General features: G+C 42.3%; 1 protein-coding gene and 1 pseudogene across 3 annotated transcripts in view; one reads left to right on the top strand and one right to left on the bottom strand.

The window, feature by feature from the left end:
- Positions 1–25,311, top strand: part of UBE2L3 (ubiquitin conjugating enzyme E2 L3) — a 52,386-nt gene that overhangs the window by 24,075 nt on the left and 3,000 nt on the right. For 2 of the 3 annotated variants that reach the window (XM_029922812.1, XM_029922814.1), the window contains one exon: positions 19,889–20,075. In XM_029922812.1, the coding sequence (XP_029778672.1) occupies positions 19,889–20,075 (187 nt within the window). Of the gene's footprint in view, positions 1–13,110; positions 13,189–19,888; positions 20,076–25,311 lie in introns of those variants that run through there. The other variant, XM_029922813.1, reaches the window with a different exon arrangement.
- On the bottom strand, positions 220–874 carry LOC115278368 (annotated as a pseudogene).

The following is a 25,311-nucleotide window of genomic DNA, read 5'->3' as shown; positions in this document are numbered from 1 at the left end:
TTCCATGTTTTGGCTATTGTTGACATTGCTGCTATGAACATTGGGGTACATGTGCTCCTATGCATCAGCATTTCTGTCTATGGTAGATAATCGTTTTATTTTATTTTATTTATTTATTTTTTGTGATAAACTCACAAAAAATAAAAATGCATTTTATTTTTTTAAACAACCTATATGACATGTTTTCTTAAAAACAATGCCTCCGCTCCAAATAAATGAAGGTCAAAGTAAATGAAGAGCTCAAGATGACATCAGTCCCATTTGTCTAAGTCCCGGTGTCGTGTGGATGAGCAGCAGCCAGTCATGACAACAGGTGATACATCCAAAGTTAACAGCCAAATTCGTTAACATTTTTCCATTTCTAAACCATCCTTAAAGAAGATCATATATGGGGTCCCACTGTCCTCGCGGTAGTCCAGCAGGGCCACCATGCCGTCCAGATTCATGTTTTCACCAAGAACTGGTAGTTTTTGAAATTAGCAAGGATGTGCTTGATTTGTTCTGCAGCCCCTGTCATAAAAGGTTTTACTCTTTCTGGCCTCTGTTCTTCAAGTTTGCCTTTGATTGATTTCATGTAATCTTTGATGTACTTCTTGTAAGCTTCCTTTGTGAAGCTGGTTTCCTACAAGTGATGGTTCATGACAATGTCCACACCGGTGATGACTGTGCTCTCGGTACCTTCACCCTCAGGGCCTTCAGCGGAGGCATTGCCACCAATGAGCGAGTCATCAGTGTTACCCTCTGTCCTACTGACTATCTTCCCCTCCACCTCCAAGCACAGTCCATCCGCAATCTCCCAGATCTTGTAGATGTCAGAGAACATCTCATCATGGCTGATAAGGTCCCGGTAGATGATCATGACTGTGGCCAGAGAGAGACGACGGCGGCGCTAGCTTAGCAGGAGCTGGGAGCTCTGAGCGAGCGCGGAGCAGCCGGAGCGGCACTCGGGGGGAGGGGGGAGCGGGCGGAAAAGCGATAATCGTTTTAATATGGTACTGAATTCAGTTTGCTAGTGCTTTGTTGAGGATTTTGGCTCAAAGTTCGTAAGATTTTGTAATTTTCTTGTAGTGTCTTTGTCTGGCTTCACTGTTAGGCTGATGCTGGCCTTAGAGAACAAGTTACAAAGTGTTCACTCCTCTTTGGAAGAATTCTAGAAGGATCAATGCTAATTCTTTACACATTTGGTACAATTCATCAGTAAAACCATCTGATTCAGGACTCTTGATGGGAGGTTTTTGGTTACTGATTCAATCTCCTTAGTCATTATAGATCTAGGTAGATTTTTTTCTTCTTGATTCAGCTTTAGCAGATTGATTGTTTCTAGAAGTTTGTCCATCCCATCTAAGTTATCTAATTTGTTGGTGTACACAATTGTTTATATTACTTGTATAATTGTTATTTCTTAAAATTGGGAGTAATGTCTCCACTTTCATTTCTGATTTTAGTAATATGAGCCTCCTTTTTCCTTAGTCTAGGCAAAGGCTTGTCAGTTTTTCGTTGATCTTAAAGAACCAACTTTTGCTTTCATTGATTTTTTTTTCTCTATTGTTTTTCTACTCTTTTTTTTTTTTTAATGTTTATTTTTAAGAGAGACAAAGTGTGAGTGGCAGAGGGGCAGAGAGAGTCAGAGACACAGAATCTGAAGCCAGCTTCAGGCTCTGAGCTATCAGCACAAAGCCCAATGCAGGACTCGAACTCATGAGCTGTGAGATCATGACCTGAGTCGAAGTCAAACACTTAACTGACTGAGTCACTCAGGCATCCCTCTACTGTTTCATTTATCTCTTCTGTAACTGTTGTTACTTATTTCTTTCTGCTAGCTTTGTGTTTAGTTTGCTTTTCCTTTCCTCATTTCTTTGTTTTTTTTATTAATTTTTTAAGTAGTTTATTGTCAAATTAATTTCCATCTTTCCTCATTTCTTAAGGTGTCCAGTTAGGTTATTGATTTGAGATCTTTCTTTATGATTATTATAGCTGTAAATTTTCCTCTGAGCACTATTTTCACTGCATTCCTTAAGTTTTAATCTGTCATGCTTTAAATTTCATTCATCTCAAGGTATTTTCCAATTTCCCTTGTGATTTTTTTTTTCTTTGACTCCTTTGTTTTTTCTTTTTAAAGAATATATTTAATTTCTGGGCACCCGGATGGCTCAGTTCGTTGATCTTCTGACTTTGGCTCAGGTCATGACCTCTTGGCTCACTGGTTCAAGCCTCACATTGGGTTCTGCACTGATGGCTCTGAGCCTGCTTCAGATCCTTTGCTCCCCTCTCTGCCCCTCCCTCTGCTTGTGCTCTCTCTCAAAAATAAACATTAAAAAATATATATATATCTATATGCTTAATTTCTTGAGTGCCTGGGCAACTCAGTCCGTTAAATGTCCCAACTCTTGTTTCAGCTTAGGTCATGATCTTATGGTTCATGAGATCAAGCCCTGCATCCAGGCTCGTTGCTCAGAGTACTGGAGCCTACTTGGGATTCTCTCTCGCTCTCTCACTGCCCCTTCCCTGTTCATGAACAGGTGTGCATTCATGAACGTGCTCTCTGTCTGTCTGTCTGACTCTCTCTCAAAATAAATAAATGTAAAGAAAAGAGTATGGGAGCACCTAGGTGGCTCAGTTGGTTAAGTGTTCAACTTTGGCTCAGGTCATTATCTTGTGGTTCATGAGTTCAAGCCCTGCATCTTGCTCTGTGCTGAGGGCTCAGAGCCTGGAGCCTGCTTCGGATTCTGTGTCTTCCCTTTTTTCTCTGCCCCTCCCTGTTCATGCTTTGTTTCTGTCTCTCTCTGAAAAATGAACAAACATTAAAAAAATAAATAAATAGGGGCGCCTGGGTGGCTCAGTTGGTTAAGTGTCCAACATCAGGTAAGGTCATGATCTCACAGTCTGTGGGTTCGAGGCCTGCATTGGGTTCTGTCCTGGCAGCTAGGAGCTCTCTGCTCCTCCCCAACTCATGCTCTGTCTCTGTCTCAAAAACAAATAAACCTCCCCCCAAAATTAAAAAAAAATAAAAATTTAAAAAAATAAATAATTACTTATTTTCCACATATTTGTGAGTTTTCCAGTTTTCCTTTCATTTTTGACTTCTAGTTGCATCCCACACTGGCCAGTAAAGATACTTTGTGTGATTTTAGTCTTTTCAAAATTTATTTAAAGACAATTTTTGTGGCCTAACGTGGTTTATTGTGGAAAATGTATCATAGGCACTTGAAGAATGTGTGTTGTGCTGTTATTAGATGAAGTGTTTTGTATATGTTAGGTCTAACTGGTTGTTCAAGTACTCCATTTTTTGTAGATCTTCTGTGTTGATCTGTTACTGAAAATGGGGTACTGAAATCCCCAAATATTATTTTAGAACTTGTATTTTTTCCTTCACTTCTGTCAATTTTGCTTCATGTATTTTGGTTTATGTTTGTTAGTTGTGTATAGGGTTATAATTTTTGTATCCTCTTGATGGATTGAACCTTTATCAATATAGACTATTCTTGTTATAATCCTTTTTATTTAAAAATCTGATAATAATATAGTCACTGTAGCTCTCTTATGGTTATTAATGCCGTGGAATATCTTTTCCAACTTTTCCTTCTAACTTTATGACTTTGTAAAGCAAGTCTTTTGCAGTCATATAGATGGCTTGCATTTTCTTATCCATTCTGGCAATCTCTTTTCTTTATTATTTTTATTACTATTTTGAGAGAGAGAGAACAAACAGGGACAGGGCAGAGAGAGGAAGAGAGTGAGAATCCCAAGCAGGCTCTGCATTGTCCACACAGAGCCCAGTGAGCTGAGAGATCATGACCTGAGCTGAAATCAAGAGTCAGGTGCTTCACTGACTGAACCACCCAGGCATCCCAATCTCTGTCTTTTATTAAGTGGAGAGATTATTCCATTTATATCTCAAGAGATTATTAAGAAAGAATTTGCTTTTGTTATTTATCTGTTTTCTGGTTGTCTTAAATACTTTTTGTTCCTGAAATCCTCCATTATTGCTATATATATGTAGTTGATTTTTATTGTAGCCTACCATTTTGATTCCCTTCTTTCATTTTATGTATGCTTATTAGTTGTTTTTTTTAGAGATTACCTTGGGGATTACAATTAACATCTTAATCTTTTAACCACTTAGTTTGAATAATACCAACTTAATTTCAGTAGAATTCAGACAGTCTGCTCCTATACATCTCCATCACCTCCCAGTTTTATAGTTATTGTCACGAAGAGCAGTTACCAACCCAAAGTGCAATAATCTATAACATTAGCTTTTATCTTTTTCTGTGTAGATACACTTACTATTCTTTCTTTTTTCTTTTTCTATTTTCAGGTTGTTGGTATGGTTTATTATTATGTTTTATTTTACAACAAATTGTATATTTGCATGCATGAAAAATCTTTAATCCATTTTATTGCAATTTTTATGACAAAATACTTATTAAATATATAATTGATAAGTATACACATGCAAATATTGCTTGAGGATTAATTCTCAAATGAAATTATAAATCTGAATTTTTCAGCTTAAATTTTTTTGGATTTTTAAAAAATTTATTTTTTAATTTACATCTAAGTTAGCATATAGTACAATAATGATTTCAGGAGTAGATTCCTCAGTGCCCTTACCCATTTAGCCCATCCCCCCCTCCCACAGCCTCTCCAGTAACCGTCTGTTATTCATATTTAAGAGTCTCTCATGTTTTTGTCTTCCTCCCTGTTTTTATATTATTTTTGCTTCTCTTCCCATGTCTTCATCTGTTTTGTATCTTAAAGTCCTCATATGAGTCAAGTCATATGATATTTGTCTTTTTCTGACTAATATCTCTTAGCATAATAACTTCTAGTCCCATTCACATAATTGAAATGACAAGATTTCATTCTTTTTGCTTGCCAAGTAATATTCCTGTGGGGTGTGTGTGTGTGTGTGTGTGTGTGTGTACACGTACGTACCACATCTTCTTTATTCATTCATCCATCAATGGACATTTAGCCTCTTTCCATACTTTGGCAATTGTTGACAGTGCTGCTGTAAACATTGGGGTGCATGTGTCCATTTGAAACAGCATACCTGTATTCCCTGGATAAATATCTAGTGGTGCAGTTGCTGTGTTATTTTTAATTTTTTGAGGAACCTCTGTACTGTTTTCCAGAGTGGCCGCAACAGTTTGCATTCCCACCAGCAGTGCGAAAGAGATCCTCTTTCTCCACATCCTTGCTAGCATCTGTTGCTTGAGTTGTTAATGGTAGCCATTCTGACAGGTGTGAGGTAGTATCTCATTGTGGTTTTGATTTGTATTTCCCTGATGATGAGTGACCTTGAGCATCATTTCATGTGTCTGTTGGCGATCTGGATGTCTTTGGAGAAGTGTTGTTCATGTCTTTTTAGCCCATTTCTTTACTGAATTGTTTATTTTTTGGGTGTTGAGTTTGATAAGTTCTTTATAAATTTTGGATACAAACTCTTCATTTTATATGTTGTTTGCAAATATCTTCTCCCATTCATTGGTTGCCTTTTAGTTTTGCTGATTCTTTCGCTGTGTGAAGCTTTTTATTTTGATGAGGTCCCAATAGTTCATTTTTGCTTTTGTTTCCCTTGCTTCTGGAGATGTGTTGAGTAAGAAGTTGCTGCAGCCAAGGTCTGAGAGGTTCTTGCCTGCTTTCTCCTCAAGGATTTTGATAGCTTCCTGCCTTATATTTAGGTCTTTCACCCACTTTGAGTTTATCTTTGTGTATGGTGTAAGAAAGTGGTCCAGATTCATTTTTCTGCGTGTCACTGTCCAGTTTTCCTAGCACCACTTGCTGACAAGACTGTCTTTATTCCATCGGATATTCATTCCTGCTTTGTCAAAGATTAGTTGGCCATACCTTTGTGGGTTGTTCTTTATTTTTTCATATGGTTTTAAGTACTGTCCTTTCACTTAGCTTGAAGGGTTCTCGTTTGTATTTCTTTTGGGGATGGTGATGATTTAGTATTTTAAACATGAGAGAGGGAGAGAGAGACAATGCATGTGTGTGAACAGGGGAAGAACAAAGAGGTAGACAGAGAGGTAGAGAGAGAATCCCAAGCAGGGTCCCTAATGTCAGTGCAGAGTCCCATGAGGGCTCAGTCTCATAAACTCTTGAGATTGTGACCTGAGCCAAAACCAAGAATCAGTTGCTTAATAGACTGAACCACCCAGGCGCCCCCTGTCAGTTTTTATTTATCTGGGAATATTTTAATTTCTCGTTCATTTTTGGAGGATAGTTTTTGCTGAGTCTTTTCTTTTCAGCCCCTTGGATATGTATCATTCCACTGCCTTCTGTTGTCCATGGTTTCTGGTGAGAAATCATTTGTTTGTCTTACTGAGAATCCAGACAAATCACTTGTCTTTTATGGCTTTCAAGATTATCTCTTTGGTGATTTGACTGTGTGTCTTGGTATGATCTCTTTGAGTTGATTCTGCTTGGAGTTCATTAAGCTTCTTGGATGTGTAGATTAATCTTTCATGGAACTTGGGAAGGTTTTGCTCATTATTTTTTCAAATATTCTTTCTGCCCCTTTTCTCTTTCCTGGCCTTCTGGGGCTCCCATAATGTATATGTTGGTCTTCTTGATGATGTCCCATATATCCTTAGGCTCTGTTCACTTTTTTTATTCCTTTTCTTTCTGGTCCACAGACTGGATAATTTCCATTGTTTTAACTTCAGATGATTCTTTCTGAGTCTTCCTTCTGCTTATTCAAACCTACTGTCAAATTGCTCCACTGAAAATTTCATTTGTTTTTGTGCTGTTCAGCTTTAAATTTGTTTCCTTTTTTTCCTTTTAATTTATTTTTGAGAAAGAGAGCATGAGCAGGGGAGGGTCAGAGAGAGAGGGAAACAGAATCCAAAGCAGGCTCCAGGCTCTGAGCTAGCTGTCAGCACAGAGCCCGACGTGGGGCTTGAACCCACAAACTGTGAGGTCATGACCTGCGCTGAAGCTGGACGCTTAACCGACTGAGCCACCCAGGCGTCCCAAATTTGTTTCCTTTTTACAGCTTCTGTCTATTGGCATTCTCATTTTGTTCGGATATCACCTTCCTGGTTTAATTTAGCTCTTTGTCTGTGATTTCTTTTATTTCTTTGAGCATGTTTTAACTGTTGATTTTAATTCTTTGTCTAGTAATCCCAGTGTTTAGACTTCCTCAGGAATTTGTTTTATTCCTTTAAATGGGTTATACTTGGGGCTCCTGGCTGGCTCAGTTGATAGAGCATGGCATGAGACTCTTGATCTCGGAGATGTACGTTCAAGTTCCATGTTGAATCTAGAGATTACTTAAAAATTTTAGGGGCACCTGGGTGGCTCAGTCAGCCTATGTCTGACTTTGGCTCAGGTCATGATCTCACAGTTTGTGAGTTCAAGCCCCACATTGGGCTATCTGCTCTCAATATAGAGCCTGCTTTGGATCCTCTGAACCCTTCTCTTTCTGCTCCTCCCCCACTTGCATGTGCTCTCTGTCTCTCTCAAAATAAATAAACTTAAAAAAATCTTAATAAGTCATACTTTTATTAAGGTTTTTAAAAGTTTATTTATTTATTTTGAGAGAAGGGGCAGGTGTGTACATGAAAGAGGGGGAGGAACAGACAGAAAAGGAGAGAGAATCCCAAACAGGCTCCGTGGTGTCAGCCCAGAGCCCATCACAGGGCTCTGTCCCACAAGCTGAGAGATCATGATCTGAGCTGAAATCAAGAATTGGACCCTTTACTGACTGAGCCACCCAGGCGTCCCTTTATTTATTTTAAAAGTTTGTTTATTTTTGAGAGAGAGAGTGTGTGTGTGTGTGTGTGTGTGTGTGTGTGTGTGTGTGTGCATGCATCCACAAGCAAGGGAGGGGCAGAGAGATAGGGAGAGAAAATCCCAAGCAGGCTCCATATTTAGCCCAGAGCACAACATGGGGCCCAGTCTTTTGATCATGAGAGTCTGACTTGAGCTGATAACAAGAGTCACACTTAACTGACTGAGCCACCCAGGTGTGGCACTAAAGATTTTATTTTGGGGGAGCACCGGGGTGGCTCAGTCAGTGGAGCATCCAACTTTGGTTCAGGTAATGATCTTGCAGTTTGCGAGTTTGAGCCCCACATCGGGCTCTGTGCTGACAGCTCAGAGCCTGCAGCCTGCTTCAGATTCTGTGTCTCCCTTTCTCTGCACCCCTACCCCACCCTTGCCTTGCTTGTGCTGTCTCTCTCTCCCCTTCAAAAATAATAAATAAACATTAAAAATTTTTTTTAAGATTTTATTTTTAGGTTATTTCTACACTCATTGTGGGGCTTGAATTTACAGCCCCAAGATCATATGCTCTACAGCCTGGTGGCCCTCTTTTTCTTTGTATACTTTGTGATTGTTGTTGTTATTGTTGAAAACTGGACATTTGAATATTGTAATCTGGAATCAGATTCTCCCTCTTGCCCAGGGTTTGCTAGTTTGTTTGTTTGGAAAAAACTTTTTTTAATGTTTATTTTTGAGAGAGAGAGAGAGAGAGAGAGAGAGAGAGAGAGAGAGAACAGGGGAGGAGCAGAGAGAGAGGGAGACACAGAATCTGAAGCAGGCTCTGGGCGCTGTCAGCACAGAGCCTGATGCAGGACTTGAACCCATGAACCCAGAGATCATAACCTGAGCTGAAGTCGGATGCTTAATTGGCTGAGCCACCCACGCACCCCTGTTTGTTTAATCTCTACACCCACCATGGGGATTGAACCCCTAACACCAAGATCAAGAGTTGCATGTTCTGTTGACTGAGCCATCCAGGCTCAGCCTAGGGTCTGCTATTCTTGATTGTTACAGGTTTCACTTGTGTTCTACCAGTGTTGGGGCTGAAATTTCCTTGATTGCCAGAAGCTTTAAAAAAAAGTCTCAGTCTGTGCAGATTGATTCTGTGCCAGGGTACTACTTCATCACGGAGCCAAAGCCTTGTTTCTTATGTTGAGGCTGTAGTTAGTAGATGAAAATTTCAAATCTTCTCTGGATTTTTCTGAGCATGTAGCCTGTCCGAGACATGTGCATGGCTTTCTCAATTTCCCAGTATAGTTGGGCACTTTGGAATGTCCTAATTTCCCTAGTTTTCTTCTTGGCTTTTCCTCCATTGCTTTAGGGAATCTTAATCAGTATCTTTTGCTCCGGGTGGCAATGGGTTTTTCATTGCCTTACAATGTTTTTGAGCAGTGCCTGTGATTTTTCACCCTGTGTGGATTCTGAGTTAGGTTAAAACAGAGATGAACACCTTGTGTCAGACCCTCAGGTAGCCCCAGACATGTTAGAACAGACAAACACAGTAATTTGCAAGTAACCTCTGCTCTGCTACCTCTGGAGCCTGGGACCAGGGTCCCACTCTGGAAATAGAGGCTGCCATCTGCAAGACTGTCTGTTGTCCATCCAGGGAGGAGGTGGAGTGAGGGTGGGGAAAATTGCCACAAAGCTTTCCCACCATTTTTCAGTTGCTTTTTTTCTTGATTCTTCATTCATTTAGTTGCTCTAAACCTTGGACTGTTTTCCAAAGTTCATACAAAGTTGGTTCTGACAGTTTTTGCATGCATTTTTGTTTGTTTTATGTTTTTCTAGAGGAATAGGAGTTTGGAACTGCTTGCTTTGCCATTTTGTTGATGTTGCTTTCTAAACTTTTTAATTTTAATCAGGAACGAGTGGCTTTCATTAAAGGCCATATTACTTGTCAATGAAATTTTATGATATGTGTTTTCACAGTGGCCTGTTAATTAAATCTCTCTTCTTGATTAACCCCTCCTTCATTGTGGACTATTTTAAAAAATATTCCATTGTACTAAGCTTACTAGTCTTTAGCGTTTTTTTTTTTCATATGTGTTCATATGTGAGCTTGGATTGTGTTTTTTGTTTTGATTGGATTTGGGTAAGATGGTTATGCTAGTTTTAGTATTATGAAGTAAAAATTTCATTTTCTGTGTTGTAAATAGCTAATTTTTGCTTTCATGTTAATTTCTTTTATGTTGTGATGTCTTCTCTTTCCTTGGTGTTTGCTCTTTGTCCTTTTCTAATTTTGTGATTTGAGTGCTTAGTTCTTTAAGGCAGGAAATTATTCCATCTTGAGTTCCTTTCTTGCCTGGGCTACTTCTGTCCCGTATCATTGTCACCCTGAACTTGTAATGGTATTGCTGCTAGTTTTACCTTTTATTGAGAAGGTAAGATGTGCACAGGTGGAAACATTCCAACAGTGACAATAAGTCTTTCTTCTAATAGTCTGTGCCTCAGCTCCTCATTTGTAAAATGGAACTCATACATGCCTGCCTCTCACGGTGGGCAGGGGACTAAATGGGTTGATGGTGCTCCCCAGCCTAGTGCAGAGCAAGGGTTTACTTCAGCCAGTGTTGTGGTTAATGCGCTAGTCAGCTGCCCTGAATGTCTTTGCCTCTGGGCTTCATTCAGAACCACAGACTTGTGAGTCATCTTTATATCCCTGAGGCATTGTACATTAAAGGCTGCCCCAAGAATTTTTTAAAAATGAAATGAAGGCTCTCTGGAGAGGCCTTGTACTTCCTTGCTGTTCCCCACCAGTTGGTGGGAGAGGAAGTAGTCTCTCTGACATTGCAGTTTCTCTGGCCTCTGTGCTGGCTCCTGGGGGCTCACTGCTCTCCTTACAGTGCCCACACATACCACGTTCTGGTGAACCCCTCCAGAATATTTTTGGGGATCGGCATCAGTTGCACTGATTAACACCGTCTTTCAAAAACTGGAAGTATGTTTGTCTCTGTGAAAGCTTTTGCATTTCAGAAGTTCTTTGCAGCACCTCATAGGCTCATCATCAAGTCTCCCTGACCTGCACTGAATACCAGCCTCTTTTGAACAGCTTTGCTCCTTTGTTGTGTGGGCTACAGGTCAGTGCCCTCCATCAGTTGACCCTAAGTTGGGCTGTGGCTAGGGTACTAAAATTAATTATTGTGTCAAATTCCTGTTTATTAAGTTTTAGGGAGAGACATCGCATTTTCTCAGGAACATGACCTTTCTTCCTGGCTTAGTAGGCCACCCCTTTCTGCTTAGGGTACCCATCCTTCTCCTCCTGAGTCTTCTCTGAAACTCCCCATCCCCTGGTCTCCGTGAATCTTAACCTTCTGTGTTCTCTCCAGTCACCATTCGTACTGGTGTGGTCACTTTGGACTCCCAAGTAAAGAAACCCCCAACTCAGTTTAGCTTCGGAAAGGGCAAGTTACTGCACCTGACAAAATCCTATGGTTCATGCTCTGAGCTGGTTAATCCAGCAGCCAGTGATGTGAACAAGGACGTGAATTATGCCTGTCCCTCGTCTCCTGACCTTGGTTCCATTCAGTCCAGCTTTTACCCAGTTGTCAGATAGCTGCTGGAGTACTGTAGACTCCTGCAGGGCCCCAATGTCCAGGGTCGGAAGAGGACCTTTTCTTCCCTTCACTTCTCTCTCTTTGAAATGTTTGTTTTGAAGTAATTGTTGATTCTCATGCAATTATAATAATAGAGAGAGATCGGCAGTACCCTTCACCTATTGCATAACCATAGCACAGTATCATAACCAGAAAATTAAGTAATACAGTCCACTGACCTTATTTAGATTTTTCCAGTTTTAGTATGTGTCTGTTTATATTTATGCAGTTTTACCATACATGTAGTTTGATGTGACCAAGAGCAAAGGCACCCATCCCAGAAGCTGCCCACAGGCTTCTCACATCCAGAACCAGGACACATGGCTTACCCCAGCCCCTGGCTGAAGTAGGATAGTGCTGTTCAATGGGGACATACTGTGAGCCACAGCTGTACTTTAAATTTTTCTAGTAGTCCCATTAAAATTTTTAAAAACTCATTTGGGAGTTCATTTTGATGTATAGTTTATATAATGCTGTATATTAGAAATATTGCTCAACATGTAATCAGTATCAATAATTATTATTGAAATATTTTGCACTCTTTTTTTTTTTTTAATACAAGGTCTCAGAAATCCAGGTGGTGTTTTGTACTCAGCACTTCTCAACTCAGAAGTCACATTTCAAGTGTACCATAGTCACTAGCAGCTGGCGGCTACCTGTCTGACAGGTTTAGACCAGTCAGGATTTACTCCTGGGTCACAATAAGGGAGCAGTGCAACTGCATACAAAACCGGGGGTTTGCCAGCAAAGAAATGGGGGGATGCCTATTGGCTGGACAGCCTGCTGGGGCCTGCTGTGACCCACCCGTCATTGTGGCCACCTCTATTTGGGCACTGCTCAACAGTGTGACTTTTGCTGTATTGTGATATTGATATCTACCTCAATGAGTTTTGGTTCAGGTGGGAGCCTGAAATTTGTTTTTCTTCTACTTCCTGTTCCTGGCACCATGTGTCACACATAGTAGGCACCTCACAGTTTGTGAATTGAACTTGTAGTTATCCTAAAGCAGTATTTGTCAATGAGGTTGTGTTGTATGCTGCATTTTGGTATGTGTGTGTGGATTATTTGTGTTGTATTGTCCCTGTTTCTTGTCCACTAGATGCCAGTGGCCAACTTTGTCATTGGGACAATGTAAGGATGTCCTTAGGCATTTCTAAACCTGTCTGAGAGAGACAACATAGCCCTTTGAGAACCACTGTTTCTGTGTTTGGTTTGATTTAAAAAAATTTTTTTTAATGTCTTTATTTTATTTTGAGAGACAGAGACATAGAGCGAGCAGGGGAGGGGCAGAGAAAGAGGGAGACACAGAATCCAAAACAGGCTCCAGGCTCTGAGCTGTCAGCACAGAGCTCGACGCAGGGCTCGAACTCACGAACTGCGAGATCATGACCTGAGCTGAAGTCGGATGCTTAACCGACTGAGCCAACCAGATGCCCCTATTTATTTACTTTGAAAGAGAGAAAATTCTGTGCTGTCAGTGCAGGGCCTATTGCAGGGCTTGACCTCACGAACTGTGAGATCATGACCCTAGCCAAAGTCAGACACTCAGCTAGACTGAGCCATCTAGGTGCCCCTAGCTTTGGTTTTAAAAAAAAGCAGTAGTAATCAGATTTTCTTTCCTAACAAGAACTTGTTTTCTTTCCATGTGAATGACCTGGAATTGACTCCCTACCTCCTAGATTGACTGTGAGGTTCTCATACTTCCTACTTTATTAGCCACTCTAGGCTGTGACTGGTGCCTGGGATATCCAGAGATGTGGAAATGTTTTCTCTTCTGTGTACAAGCTCCAGGCTGGTTCTGGCTTCTGGGGTCATTGTGTTTCAGGTATGTTAAACCTTTATTCTGAGACCTGACCCATTCCTTGCCATGTTCAAAAGAATAACAAACACTGGCATTGATGATCTTATAATCAAGAAGAGAATCTGAGCTTAGCAAACATTTGGGACATGGTTCTAAAGCTGCCTTGGGCCCCTGCTCTCAGGCATCTCCTGGCCTAAGGAGAAGACAGGTGATCAAAATGCAGCTATCGGTACTCTTGAGGAGCCCACCAGAACAGCAAGGCTTCCTTGCCACCACTTCCCTCTGTCTTAGATAAACCCAGGCTTTTTCCTTATATGAAAACATCACTGATCTTACGGCTTCCCAGAGTGGGTGCTGCTTCAACCTTGTCTCCCTTGCTTTCCTGTGGTGAAGAAGCGGCACCTGCCAGTGGTGACTTGGGAATACATGGTAGCTTTGTTTTAATTTAAAAAAAAGCGGGGGGGAGCGCGCCTGGGTGGCTCAGTTGGTTGAGCGGCTGACTTAGGCTCAGGTCATGATTTCACAATTTGTGGGTTCGAGCCCCACGTTGGGCTCTGTACTGACAGCTAGCTCAGAGCCTGGAGCCTGCTTCTGCTTTTGTGTCTCCCTCTTTCTCTGACCCTCCCCTGCTTGTGCTGTCTCTCAAAAATAAATAAAAAATTAAAAAGCTCCCCTTTAACAACACTCAACTCTGGGGGATGGGTAGCCAGCCAGCAGGGCAGCTCTGGGCATGGCATTCTTGTGGTAGTAAATCTCAGGCTTTGTTAATTTGCTGAATGAGGCAGAGGGAAAGGATTGGGTGCTGCTTGGGGTCATCGCCAAAATGGACAGAAGTGGATGTGATACACCCCACCCTTCAGTTCGTCTTGGAGTGAAAAGAGACAGCATGTTCATTAGCCCTACACCAGGATCCACCTGTTCGCATCAAGTCAGCCATGGGTTCTGCATATGATGTCAGACAGTTAGCTGTGTGCATGCTGTGGGGACACAGGGAATGGAAGGATTGGCCTGACTTCCTCTGTGGCTGTCAGAGAGCTTTGTGGCATCCTTACTACATTACAGAGAAAGCAGTCATAGCAGTGACACAAACTGTGGCTTCTGTGGGGAAACTGAAGTAGTCAGGGTCATCACCCAAGGAAGGGAAGAATGGGATCTTGAGATTCTTGCAGGGTTTCCCTAGAAAGGAAAGATTAGGTTTGGTCACTGGGTTAGGAGTAGGACACGTTGGGTCTGGTGCCATGTGTGGAGGAGCTTCCACTTGGTCTTGGTTGCCACAGGGACATTGTGCCTTGCAAAGTTGGTGTTGAGAGCTGTGAAGGATCTGAAGTTTTTACCCTACTTGCCAGCTAACAAGGTAACCTGCCACAGCTTATTGGGTGCTGGCAGGAGACATGAGACTTCTTGCGCAGGGACAGAGGACAGTTGGTGGTGTCAGCAAGCCACCTGAGCATTAGCACATTCTCATTGGGGCCCCTTGCCTGCAGCTCCCACAGAGATGACAAGAAAGAATGGGCCCAGATGGATGCCTGCACGTGGCAGCAAGTTATGTTACAGGAGAAGAAATGTGAATTTAGGGTCTTAGGCTGATTGCCCAACTTCCACCCCTACTTGTCACGTTTCCAGATGTGGGTGATGACAGCATCTGCTTGAGGTTGCTGTTGGGGGAAGTGAATTGGAGATAAGAGTGGTCAAATCTTATTACATGCATGTGTGTAATGACTAGAAGCAAATGCAGAAAGGGGGATTCTTTGTTGTTGTTGAAAGTTTATTTATGACAGAGAGGAAGCATGAGGGGGGAGGGGCCAAAGAGGAGAGGGGGGAGAGAGAGAGAGAGAGAAAATAAATATCACTGTCAGTGCAGAGCCCCCAAGATGATGACCTCAGCTAAAGTTGAACGCTCAGCTGAGCCATCCGGGTATCCCAGAAAAGGGGATTCTTAGCACAAAAAGTGGTACTTTTTCCTTTTTTCTCAACCATACTGTTGATAAAATATACTTATGTAAAGGGAGAATGGGTACATGTTTGGCCAATCACCTATCTTCAGGAGAGAGAGTAAACTTTAAAATCTGTGCAGTTATTTATGGTGTGTTAAAATTGGAAGAAATTAATTTTACATTTTTTATTTTATTAAAAATTTTTTTCTTTAATCTTTACTTTTGAGAGACAGAGCGTGAGGAGGGGAGGGGCAGAGAGAGAAGGAGACACAGAATCCGAAGCAGGCTCCAGGTTCTGAGCTGTCAGCACAGAGGCCGATGTAGGGCTCAAACCCAGGAACTGGGAGATTATGACCTGAGCCGAAGTCAACCGCTTAACTGACTGAGCCACCCAGTTGCCCTTTATTTTACATTTAAAAACTTTCCTGGACCCAGCAGTATGAGCTGAAGGGAATGTAAGGCATCCATAAAGGTGGGAATGACAGAAAAACATTGGTCAGAGTCATGCATAAAGATAAAACTACTGAAATCTTTGGTTAGCTTGATAGTGAAATGGTGTTACAGCTTGATCTTGGTGTGAGGCAAATTCCTGGAAAGTCATATAATAATTTTCTACAACAAAACAATGTTTTCTCATTAAGGTCCCTTGTAGTTTCTGAGCTGCCTTTCCACAGAATAAGTTTAGGTCTGAAATGTCAAAAATTCACATGTGGTGCTTTAGATCTTTATCCAGAAGGTATATCCTTTGCTTTAATTTTTGTGCATCTTTGGCAAAAATCCCTGGGACCAGTAGATAGTCTATGTGATTGGCACCCATTCTAGCCACTCCTTTTGTCATTCCCAGAGCCCCAGACAAGGACAAAGGCTCAGAGAAGTTAAGATGAGCTTAGCCACATTCCCTGGGTTGTGGTGAGAGGCTCAGCCTGTCCTGCTTCTGGTAGCAACAGAGATGCTTTTCTTGAGCTTTTTGCCAATGGACTCAATGAACTGTATATGCTCATACCTCATCATCAGCGCAGTGCAGTCTGCTATACTCCCATTTTACAGACGTTCGGGAATGTCCCAGGCTTACCCAGCAAGGAGGAGGGAGAGCCAAGGTTAACACAGCTAACTGGGACCGACTATTTCTTGCCTCCCAGCTCCTAGCACGGTGCCCAGCAAAAGCAAGACACAGGGCTAGTAACTAGTCTGGGGCAATGAATGGATAAATCTGGCAGAAATCACCAGCCAAACAAAAATTTTAAAGGAAAGCTCTTTTCACATTGCTCAAGCAGTATAAGTGAACATGATTTTTACTTAGAAAATTTAAATCTCTCTTAAAAACCAAAAGCAGTATTCTCTGAGTTCCCCTCATTTGTAATTTGTACAAATTGGTATATTTGTAACAGTGAGTTGAGCTCAGGGTAGGTGACAGGGCAAGGCCTGGGAAAGGTCTACTATCACTTTACCTTCTGGACAGTGTTCTGAAGAAGGGATTAGGGAAGGGTTTATTGGGATAAAAATGGTTTCCCAATCCTGTCTTCTCCTAATAGCCTTTTCCAGGTGTGAGCAGGTCAGTCTTCTCACGCAGGCATACGGCATCTCCACCTTCTTCCTGACCCTGAGTCTCCAATTTACTTACAAGCTTCCCCACAGGTTAATCTTCTGAGAGTGTATCCCGCTGTTCATGGGGATTTTGTGGCCTTAAACGTGGCCCCAGCCTTTCCTCAGGAAGACCTCATGCAGCCCCTCAGCCACACTGCCTGCTCCCAGCCTCTTATCTTCCCCAGACAGCCAGCCCCTTTCAAGCCCTACCACATAGTCTTTAAATTTTTTTTATGTTTTTTATTTATTTTTGAGAGACAGAGAGAGATAGCATGAGCAGGGGAGGGTCAGAGAGAAAGGGAGACACAAAATCAGAAGCAGGCTCCAGGCTCTGAGCTGTCAGCACAGAGCCCAACGTGGGGCTCGAACCCACGAACTGTGAGATCATGACCTGAGCTGAAGCTGGACGCTTAACTGACTGAGCCACCCAGGGGCGCCCCTACCATTGTAGTCTTTAGTCCTGTCTGTCTGGAAGTCCTCTCTCGCCCCTCAGCTTTCCCTAACTTTACCTGTCCTCCAAAGCCCCTGTCCCATGCCTCCTTTCCTTGGGCAGGATTAGAACACAGGGCAGTGTAGAGACCTGTTGTAAGCCAGGCTTGTTTCACAGCAGAGGAGCCGTGTTTGCTAGAGGATGCCTAAGCAGTTTGGGGCTTGAAGAGGAAGGGCTGTGCTGTGGGGGCTGCCAACAAAATCCCTGGACACTCTGTGAAGCTTAGCTTTCTTTGGATTGCGTGTGACATGGCACAGCCTGGATGGGATGCAGGAGAGCCAGAGTACTGGCAAAAGGCAGTAGATGAAGGATTTGCTCAACTCTGGAGGTAGAGGGAGGGTGGGGAGAGTCTGGGACTCTTTTTCTTGGGGCATCTCTCAGAGGCTTCTGGGCCAATCAGGGTGTCCAGGCCCTGAAGTCTCTGAACTGTCAGCACTCAGTGTAGTCTTGGTTGGGTTATTATCTACCCAGATATGACTCTTCATATTTTCAAAAAAAGGAAAGATATTTGTAAAAGACATGCCTAATAAAGGCTGCTATCCAAAAATGTACAAAAAAATATTAAAAATAATAAGAATCTGATTTTCAGACGGGCAAAAAAATCTGAACAGATACCTCACCAAAGAAGATAAATAGATGGCAATAAGCATATGAAAAGATAGTCAACATATATTATCATTAGGGAATTGCAAACTAAAGTAATAAGATACCACACACCTATTAGAATAGAAAAAAATCTAAAACACTAACACCAACAAATGCTGGGGAGGATGTCTTGGTGAGGAGCTCTCATTTGTTGCTGGTAGGGATATAAAATAGTACAGCCACTTTGGAAGACAGATGGTGATTTTTTTTAAATGTTTATTTTTGAGGGAGAATCTGAGCTGAAGAGAGGCTGAGAGAGAGGGAGACACAGAATCTGAAGCGAGTTCCAGGCTCTTAACTATCAGCCCAGAGCCCGAGGCAGGGCTCAAACCCACAAACTTTGAGGTCATGATCTAAGCCAAAGTCGGATGCTTAACCAACTAAGCCACTCAGGCGCTCCAGCTGGTGATTTTTAAATGTTTAGTTTGTGTGTGTGAAAGAGAGAAAGAGGGAGTGGGAGAGGAAGAGCAAAAGAATGAGAATGAGAGCACAAGTGGGCAGAGGGAGAGAGAATCTTAAGTAGGCTCCATTCCTAGTGTGGAGCCCGCTGGAGGGCTCCATCCCATGTCCTGAGCCAAAATCAAGAGTTGGTTGCTTAACCGACTGAACCACCCAGGCACCCTGACAGTTGGTGATTTTTTGACAAAACTAAACATAGTCTTAATCTATGATCCAGGAATCCTGCTGCTCGGTGTTTACCCAAAGGAGTTAGGAATACATATCCACAAAAACCTGCACAGATGTGTATAGCAGCTTTATTTATAATTGCTAAACTTGGAATAAGTGGTGGTAAATCCAAAAAATGAAATATTTGGTGCTAAGAAGAAATGAACTATTATGCCATGAAAAAACATGACAAAATCTTAAAGTGAATATTACTAAGTCAAAGAAGTCAATCTGAGACAGCTACATACTGTATGATTCCACCTATAATGTATGACCATACCAAACCAACAAAATGCAGACCAAGAGTGAACCCTGATACAACTGGACTATGGGTAATAATGAGCTATCAGTGTAAGTTCATCAATAGTAACACTCTATGGGGGGTGTTGATAGCGGAGAAGGGGACATACAGGAATTCGGTACAGCTTTCCCCTGCTATCAGTGGAGCATTCTGGGGTACCCAGCTGGCTCACTTGGTAGAGCATGCAACCCTTGATCTCGGGGTTGTGAGTTTGAGCCCTGTGTTGGGTGCAGAGATTACTTAAAAATAAAATCTTAACACACACTCACACGTGCACATGCGTGCGCGCGCGCGCGCACACACACACACACACACACACACACACACACACACACACAACTAGAGACTTCCTAGGAAACCTTATGTAAGCCAAAATGGCGTAAAGCAAAGAAATAGTTACCATTAATTTATATGGAAAAAATGTTTAATGTTCCCAGACCCCAAAAATAACCTCTGAGGCTTGTCTGATAACCTTAGGACACATCGTGCTAAGAGATACACAAAAGAAGTTTAGGTAAAGCACAGATGTTTACAGATACAGTTCAAAGCTCCGGCGGCTTGACTCTGAGATGCTGAGTGTAGTTCCTGAAGAAGGCACTTAGCGGCGCCACCACTCTGGCCACTCCAGGTGCAGTACTCTCTAAATGATTGTTGCAAAACAAATGCTGAATGCTATTTTTACTTTTTGCCTTTTTTGGTAAAAGCGAAAATCCTCTTCAGATTTCTTTCTGTTGGCTAGCAAAACAGGTACTAACATAGGTCTTTCATGAAAGCGAAGTGTCATCACTCAAACTTCTGGAAAGTGGGGGATACCCTTACTTCTCTCTCAGTTTTGCTGTAAACCTAAAACTACTCAAACAAGCAAAATCTATTAAGGATACAAAGATAGACCACACGGCCAATCACAGACCTTTATGTGGCTTTGTGGACATCCTACTCTGGAAACATTGATCAATTGTTGGTTGCCCTAAAGGTGACAAGGCTTTAGTTGGCATACTACTTGAAATAAATGGATTTTTCAAGTAAACAGTTGGACAGTCCTGTCTCAGCTACAGGTGTTTGAGCTGTCGTGTGTTCATTTTGATCTTTTCTTGTTCCCTGCAGGACAACCCTCCATATGATAAGGGGGCCTTCAGAATCGAAATCAACTTTCCAGCAGAGTACCCATTCAAACCACCGAAGATCACATTTAAAACAAAGATCTATCACCCGAACATCGATGAAAAGGGGCAGGTCTGTCTGCCAGTAATTAGTGCTGAAAACTGGAAGCCAGCAACCAAAACCGACCAAGGTAAGGCATGCTTCTTGTGTCTTTCTCTGGTGGTGCATCTTCTGGGGATACTGTCCCAGTGCCGTGTCTCAGAGTTCCAGAGAAATCTTACCTGACCCAACTCTAGTGCATACACAAGTGCTACTGAGGTTCCGCCACTCCTTGTGGACAGGGCACACCTCAGTCAAACCGTTGACCTGCTCAGATATTTGAGGAGGCCCTCCTGTGCTCACAAACCAGTGGGGACACATGTAAATAGACCAGCCCAGCTGCCTGTGTGGTGAGGGGGTATATAGGCACTGTCACTGGAAGTTTTCATGAAGGATTGTGGGGCTGCTTTGAGTGGGAAAGGGCGAATGGTGTTTAAGGTGACCTGACATAGCAGTTACCACATGAACTCAAACTTGGAGAGGCCCTGCCAGGCTAAAAGAAGGGCGCAAATCAAAGCCACCTGGCGGGCAACACAATGCCAGTGGCTCAGAGTGGGTGGTGCTGGGGGGAAGGGGCATGGTCAAAGGCTTTGTGCCTAGATGAAAGCACAAAGTTGGCTTTTATGGGCCTGGGATTCCTTTCAATTGGATGTGGCATGTGTCCAGGTACCTCTGTGTGAACACACACCTGCTCGTTTTTCTGAGAAAGGTACTTGATTCATTATTATGATTGGTCTTCTCTTGTCCCTTGGAAGTATCTAAATTTTGTTATGGACTATGTCTAGTTTTTATTTAACTCCAGAACTTCTGAACGTTTAATCTCGTTCTTTTGTGGCTTTCTTTTACATAGCCACCTGAACCACTATCCGGTCTTTTCAGATTAAAGGGAGTGAATGAGGCTGGAAGGCCTCGGATGGTTTTTCAATGACTAATAATAGTCATTTTTCATCAGAACCCCTGGAAGATGGAGTTGAAATCCTTTTGCACGGGAAGCTGAGTAAGCCTCTCTTGTTTGAAATAACTGCTATGAAAATTGGCAACAGGCTTTCATAGCTGAGTAGTAGAAATGAATGGGTCTAAATGTTGAGTCCAAGTAGAGAGATCTCCAGTGGGTGTGAATTCAATCATGGACAACATGATGTTTATAAGAGCTGATGAAGTTCTTAAGTGCACATACTTGGTTTTGTTTTATTTTTCTATACAAATTCCTAGTCTGTGTTTGAAGGCCATAGCTGCATTTGTTCAGGAATGCCTTGTCAGCCCATCACACAACCCCGGGAGCCCTTACCGAGTTGTTTGTATCAAACACCATGCCCAGGGAGGGGAAATCTTTCCAGGGCGGGCTGCCCTGTAGCTCAGACTGCCAGGACTCAAAGTTACAAGAGCTCCCACCTTACCTGAGAACTGGAGTGGGACCAGGAGTATCAAGGTTTGTAGGAAATACAAACACAAAAGTGTTCTGTACTGCTTCAGGGGCTAGCTACTCAGGACGGCCAGATGTGGTGCGTAGCCAAAATGCCGGGCTCCCCTCCATCCCTAAATTAGACACCTGTCAGATACCTAAGATAGGCTTTTTATTCTTTCTGTACTTGTTGGCAGGCTTTTTTAAAAATAAAAATTTGGTACAGGGTACTGTTAGGTGTCAAATGATGGGCAGACTTGCTATTTTGTGATTTGGGGCAGTTAGGGTTTCTTTCTGGGAAACCATTCTATAGCTTGTCCTCACATACATCACACATGTTGTCCCTGGCACTTGCTGCCATGCTTCCTTGTTTTTGCTATCTATTACTATGTTACATACCACCTTAAAGCTTCATGTCTTAAAATAACAATTTGGTATTTCTCAATTGGTAGATTGGCTGGGCTCAGCTGGATGGTTCTGTAGCTGGTCTTCCCTGAGGTCACTTGTGGCTGAGTCTCTCTGTGTAATTCAGCATTCATGGCACCTTTACAGTACATAACTATGGCAAAACAAACTAGAATCAGCTGTACCTGGAGTGTCCAGAATAGGCAAATCTAGAGCTAAAACAAAGATTAAGGTTTGTCAGGGGTGGGATGAGGGGATTAGAAGTGACTGTTTATAAGAGTGGGTGTTTTTGGAATGATGAACATGTTCTGGAGTGAAATAGTAATGCCAACTTCTGTTTTTCTATTCTTCTTTCTACGTTCTTCTATTTTTCTTCTATCTTTGTGCATATACTAAAAACAATTGTATACTTTTAAGATTTTTTTTTATGTTTGTATGTTTTTGAGAGAGAGAGAGCAAGAGCAGGGGAGGGGCAAAGAGAGAGAAAGACAGAATCGTGGGGCTTGAACTCACAAACCTTGAGATCATAACCTGAGCCAAAGTTGGATGCTCAGTCGGTTAAGTGTCTGACTTTGGCTCAGGTCATGAACTTGCAGCTTGTGAGTTTAAGCCCCATATCAGGCTCTGTGCTGACAGCTCAGAGCCGGAGACTGCTTTGGATTCTGTGTCTCCCTCTCTCTGCCCCTTCCCCGTTCATGCTCTGTCTCTCTCAAAAATAAATAAACATTAAAAAAATTGAGCAAAAGTAGCAGGAAACAAAGTAGTCAAGAAACAAAGCAAAACTGTATTAAACAGAGAGGTAGTAGAGTTGGCAATAATAATACCAGAAGAAAGGAATGTGAAAACAAAGTTTTCTACAGCAGTGTATCTGATTCTAGCAGATATCTTAGCAGTAGAGCAAGGGCTTAGTGTGGTAGTTGAATAAGATTTGCCATATAAATTGGAGTCTCTAACAAAGGCAGCATAGTATGGATTCTGTGTGTACCAGACAATAGCGACAAAATATATAAAGAGAAAAATCAAATAATTCCTTAGTTTCCCCTACATTATAATCTTAAAACAAATGAAGTGGATAAAATTTAGAAAGAGGACTCAAATATAATATGGTGTTAAGATTAATTAGATTTTGTACATTTTGTGGAAGGCTACTGCATCGGACAGCCTTCAGGGATGGGGTGACGTACCATTCACATTTTATTCTGAGAATGGAGCCCCCGGATCTCCATGAAAAGGCGGGGGGGGGGGGAACATCACGGATATTGTTTACATCCCCTATTACAAAGAAACTAAGACTAAAAACAAGGAAATTTTTATAGCCTTTATTCTCTGATTGTATACATTGAGAGTGGGAGGTAAAATTTGATTATGTTCTTTAGCCTCTACATTTTGAGGGGGGGAAAATACTTCTGAGGAGCAATTGGGTCAAGGAAGAGATTTAAAAAAAAGGGGGTAGATCATTTGTAAAATATAATGAGTGTGCTGTTTTATGTATGAAAAATCACGGGATGGGGCCATAGTGGTAGTTTGAAAAGCTGTTGCACCTTTCAGTGTCCTTACTATCAAAGCAAGGTAAACTCAGCTAGATTTTATTACAGTTTAGCTGAGGAGCCATAAATTCACCCAAACGAACAAAGAAAGAATGAAATACTCATCAGAACAACTAAATAAATTAGAAAATATTTTGACTTGATCAAATAAGCAAAAGCAAGTTCCCAGACGAGAATTAAATAGATACAGCAAACTTACAAATTGATCATCTTTTGCAAAACTAGTCTGGGGGTGCCTGGGTGGCGCAGTTGGTTTAAGTGTCCGACTCTTAATCTTGGCTCAGGTCATGATCCCGCAGTCCATGGATCTAAGCCCTGCATCAAGCTCTGCGCTGATGGTGCCAGAGCCTGCTTGGGATTCTGTCTCTCCTTCTCTCTGCCCCTCCCTTGCTTCTGCTCACTCGCTCTCTCAAAATAAATAAACAATAAAAAAATTAAAAAAAAAGAAAAACCCGTCTTAATAGTTAACAAATTAAGTCAGTGGCTATATATATACACATATATACATACATATATATATAGCCACTGACTTTATATATATATATATATATATATATATATATATATATACACACACACACACACACACATATATATATATATATATATATAAATGTTTTTATTTATTTTTGAGAGAGCAAGCGAGTGAGCAGGGGAGGGTCAGAGAGAGAGGGAGACGCAGAATCCGAAGACAGGCTCCAGGCTCTGAGCTAGCTGTCAGCACGGAGCTCAATGCAGGGCTCAAACCCACGAACCACGAGATAATGACCTGAGCCGAAGTCGGTCGCTCAACCGACTGAGCCACCCAGGTGCCCCAAAAATGTTTATATTTTTAAAAGTGAGGTGATTTAGAGAAATAGATTACATAACTAGTCACTTAGTCACTATATGTGGAAATATGGCAAATAGTGGAATACCAGTGGTTGAAGTTGGGGAAATAGGAACAAAATAGCTTTATCATTGTTTCTGCTGTTACACAAGAATAAAATATAGAAAGGATAAATCTTAAATACACAGACAGAAATACACTTCCAGGGCCTGCTTTCTCTTAGAGATATTTACAGGTGGGAGGTGGTAATACCTGCCCCTGAGGGTGGTGTGGAGACTGGGTTAGAAACTGCCCTAGCCTACAGAGAGGCTTTCAGGCCTTTCAATCCTGCTTGCTCTCCCCAGTCCACCCTTTCTGCCTACCTCCTCCCTACTCAGCATGGACCCTATCGGCCTCGCCCCTGCCCACCATGATCATAGGAACCTTCAACTGCCCCATCTCACCTGGTAGCATTAATAGACAGAAGTGGGGGGGAAGCATTAATAGGCAGAAGTGGGGGGCAGGTGGTATTTTGGTGCCGGGCCAGGAGTACTTTGTGCTGTCCCCCCCACTCAGACCCCCACTCATCCACTATTGGCAGTTGTGGCTTTGAGCCTACTCAGCCAGCAGTAGCAGGTAAAAATCATAATTTGTAATGCTAGGGTAAAAAACACAGCCCCCAGCAAAAGAGTCCGTGGCTTCGGTAATCCAGAGGTGAGATGCCTTTTTACTAGGAACATGGCAGTGGAAAGGAACGTAGCATTCTAGGGCCGGGGTGGGGGGAGGGGTCGGTCCTAATCAGGTTTGGGTGAGGAGAAGCATGTGGGAGAAGGCACAGTGGCTGCATGCACCTCACTTCTGAGGTGAGGAGGCTTGGGGTTCCTGGACCTTCTGTGCCTTCCCCTTTGATCTCTCTTTCCCACCTTCTTTGCCCATTTCAGGGCTAGCCTTCCAGTACATCTAGGACTTCCTGTACTTTGGGAGAGCATTGTGGAACTCACACTGAGCTTCATGATTTCTGCCTCTGGGATTCAGAGAGTAACACCTGTCACACACCCTTCCTTGTCTTGCTTTCTCAGTACACATTTATGGAAACTCCCCTGAACTTATCGTGGTGGGGGACATGTCACCCAGTCCCTACCCTAGAGAAGCTCCACCCATGTGT

This window comes from Suricata suricatta, chromosome 14 (assembly GCF_006229205.1).
Source record: "Suricata suricatta isolate VVHF042 chromosome 14, meerkat_22Aug2017_6uvM2_HiC, whole genome shotgun sequence".
Classification (NCBI taxonomy): Eukaryota; Metazoa; Chordata; class Mammalia; order Carnivora; family Herpestidae; genus Suricata; species Suricata suricatta.
The sequence above is the reverse complement of the archived record's forward strand: the minus strand, read 5'-3'. Positions and strand labels throughout refer to the sequence as shown.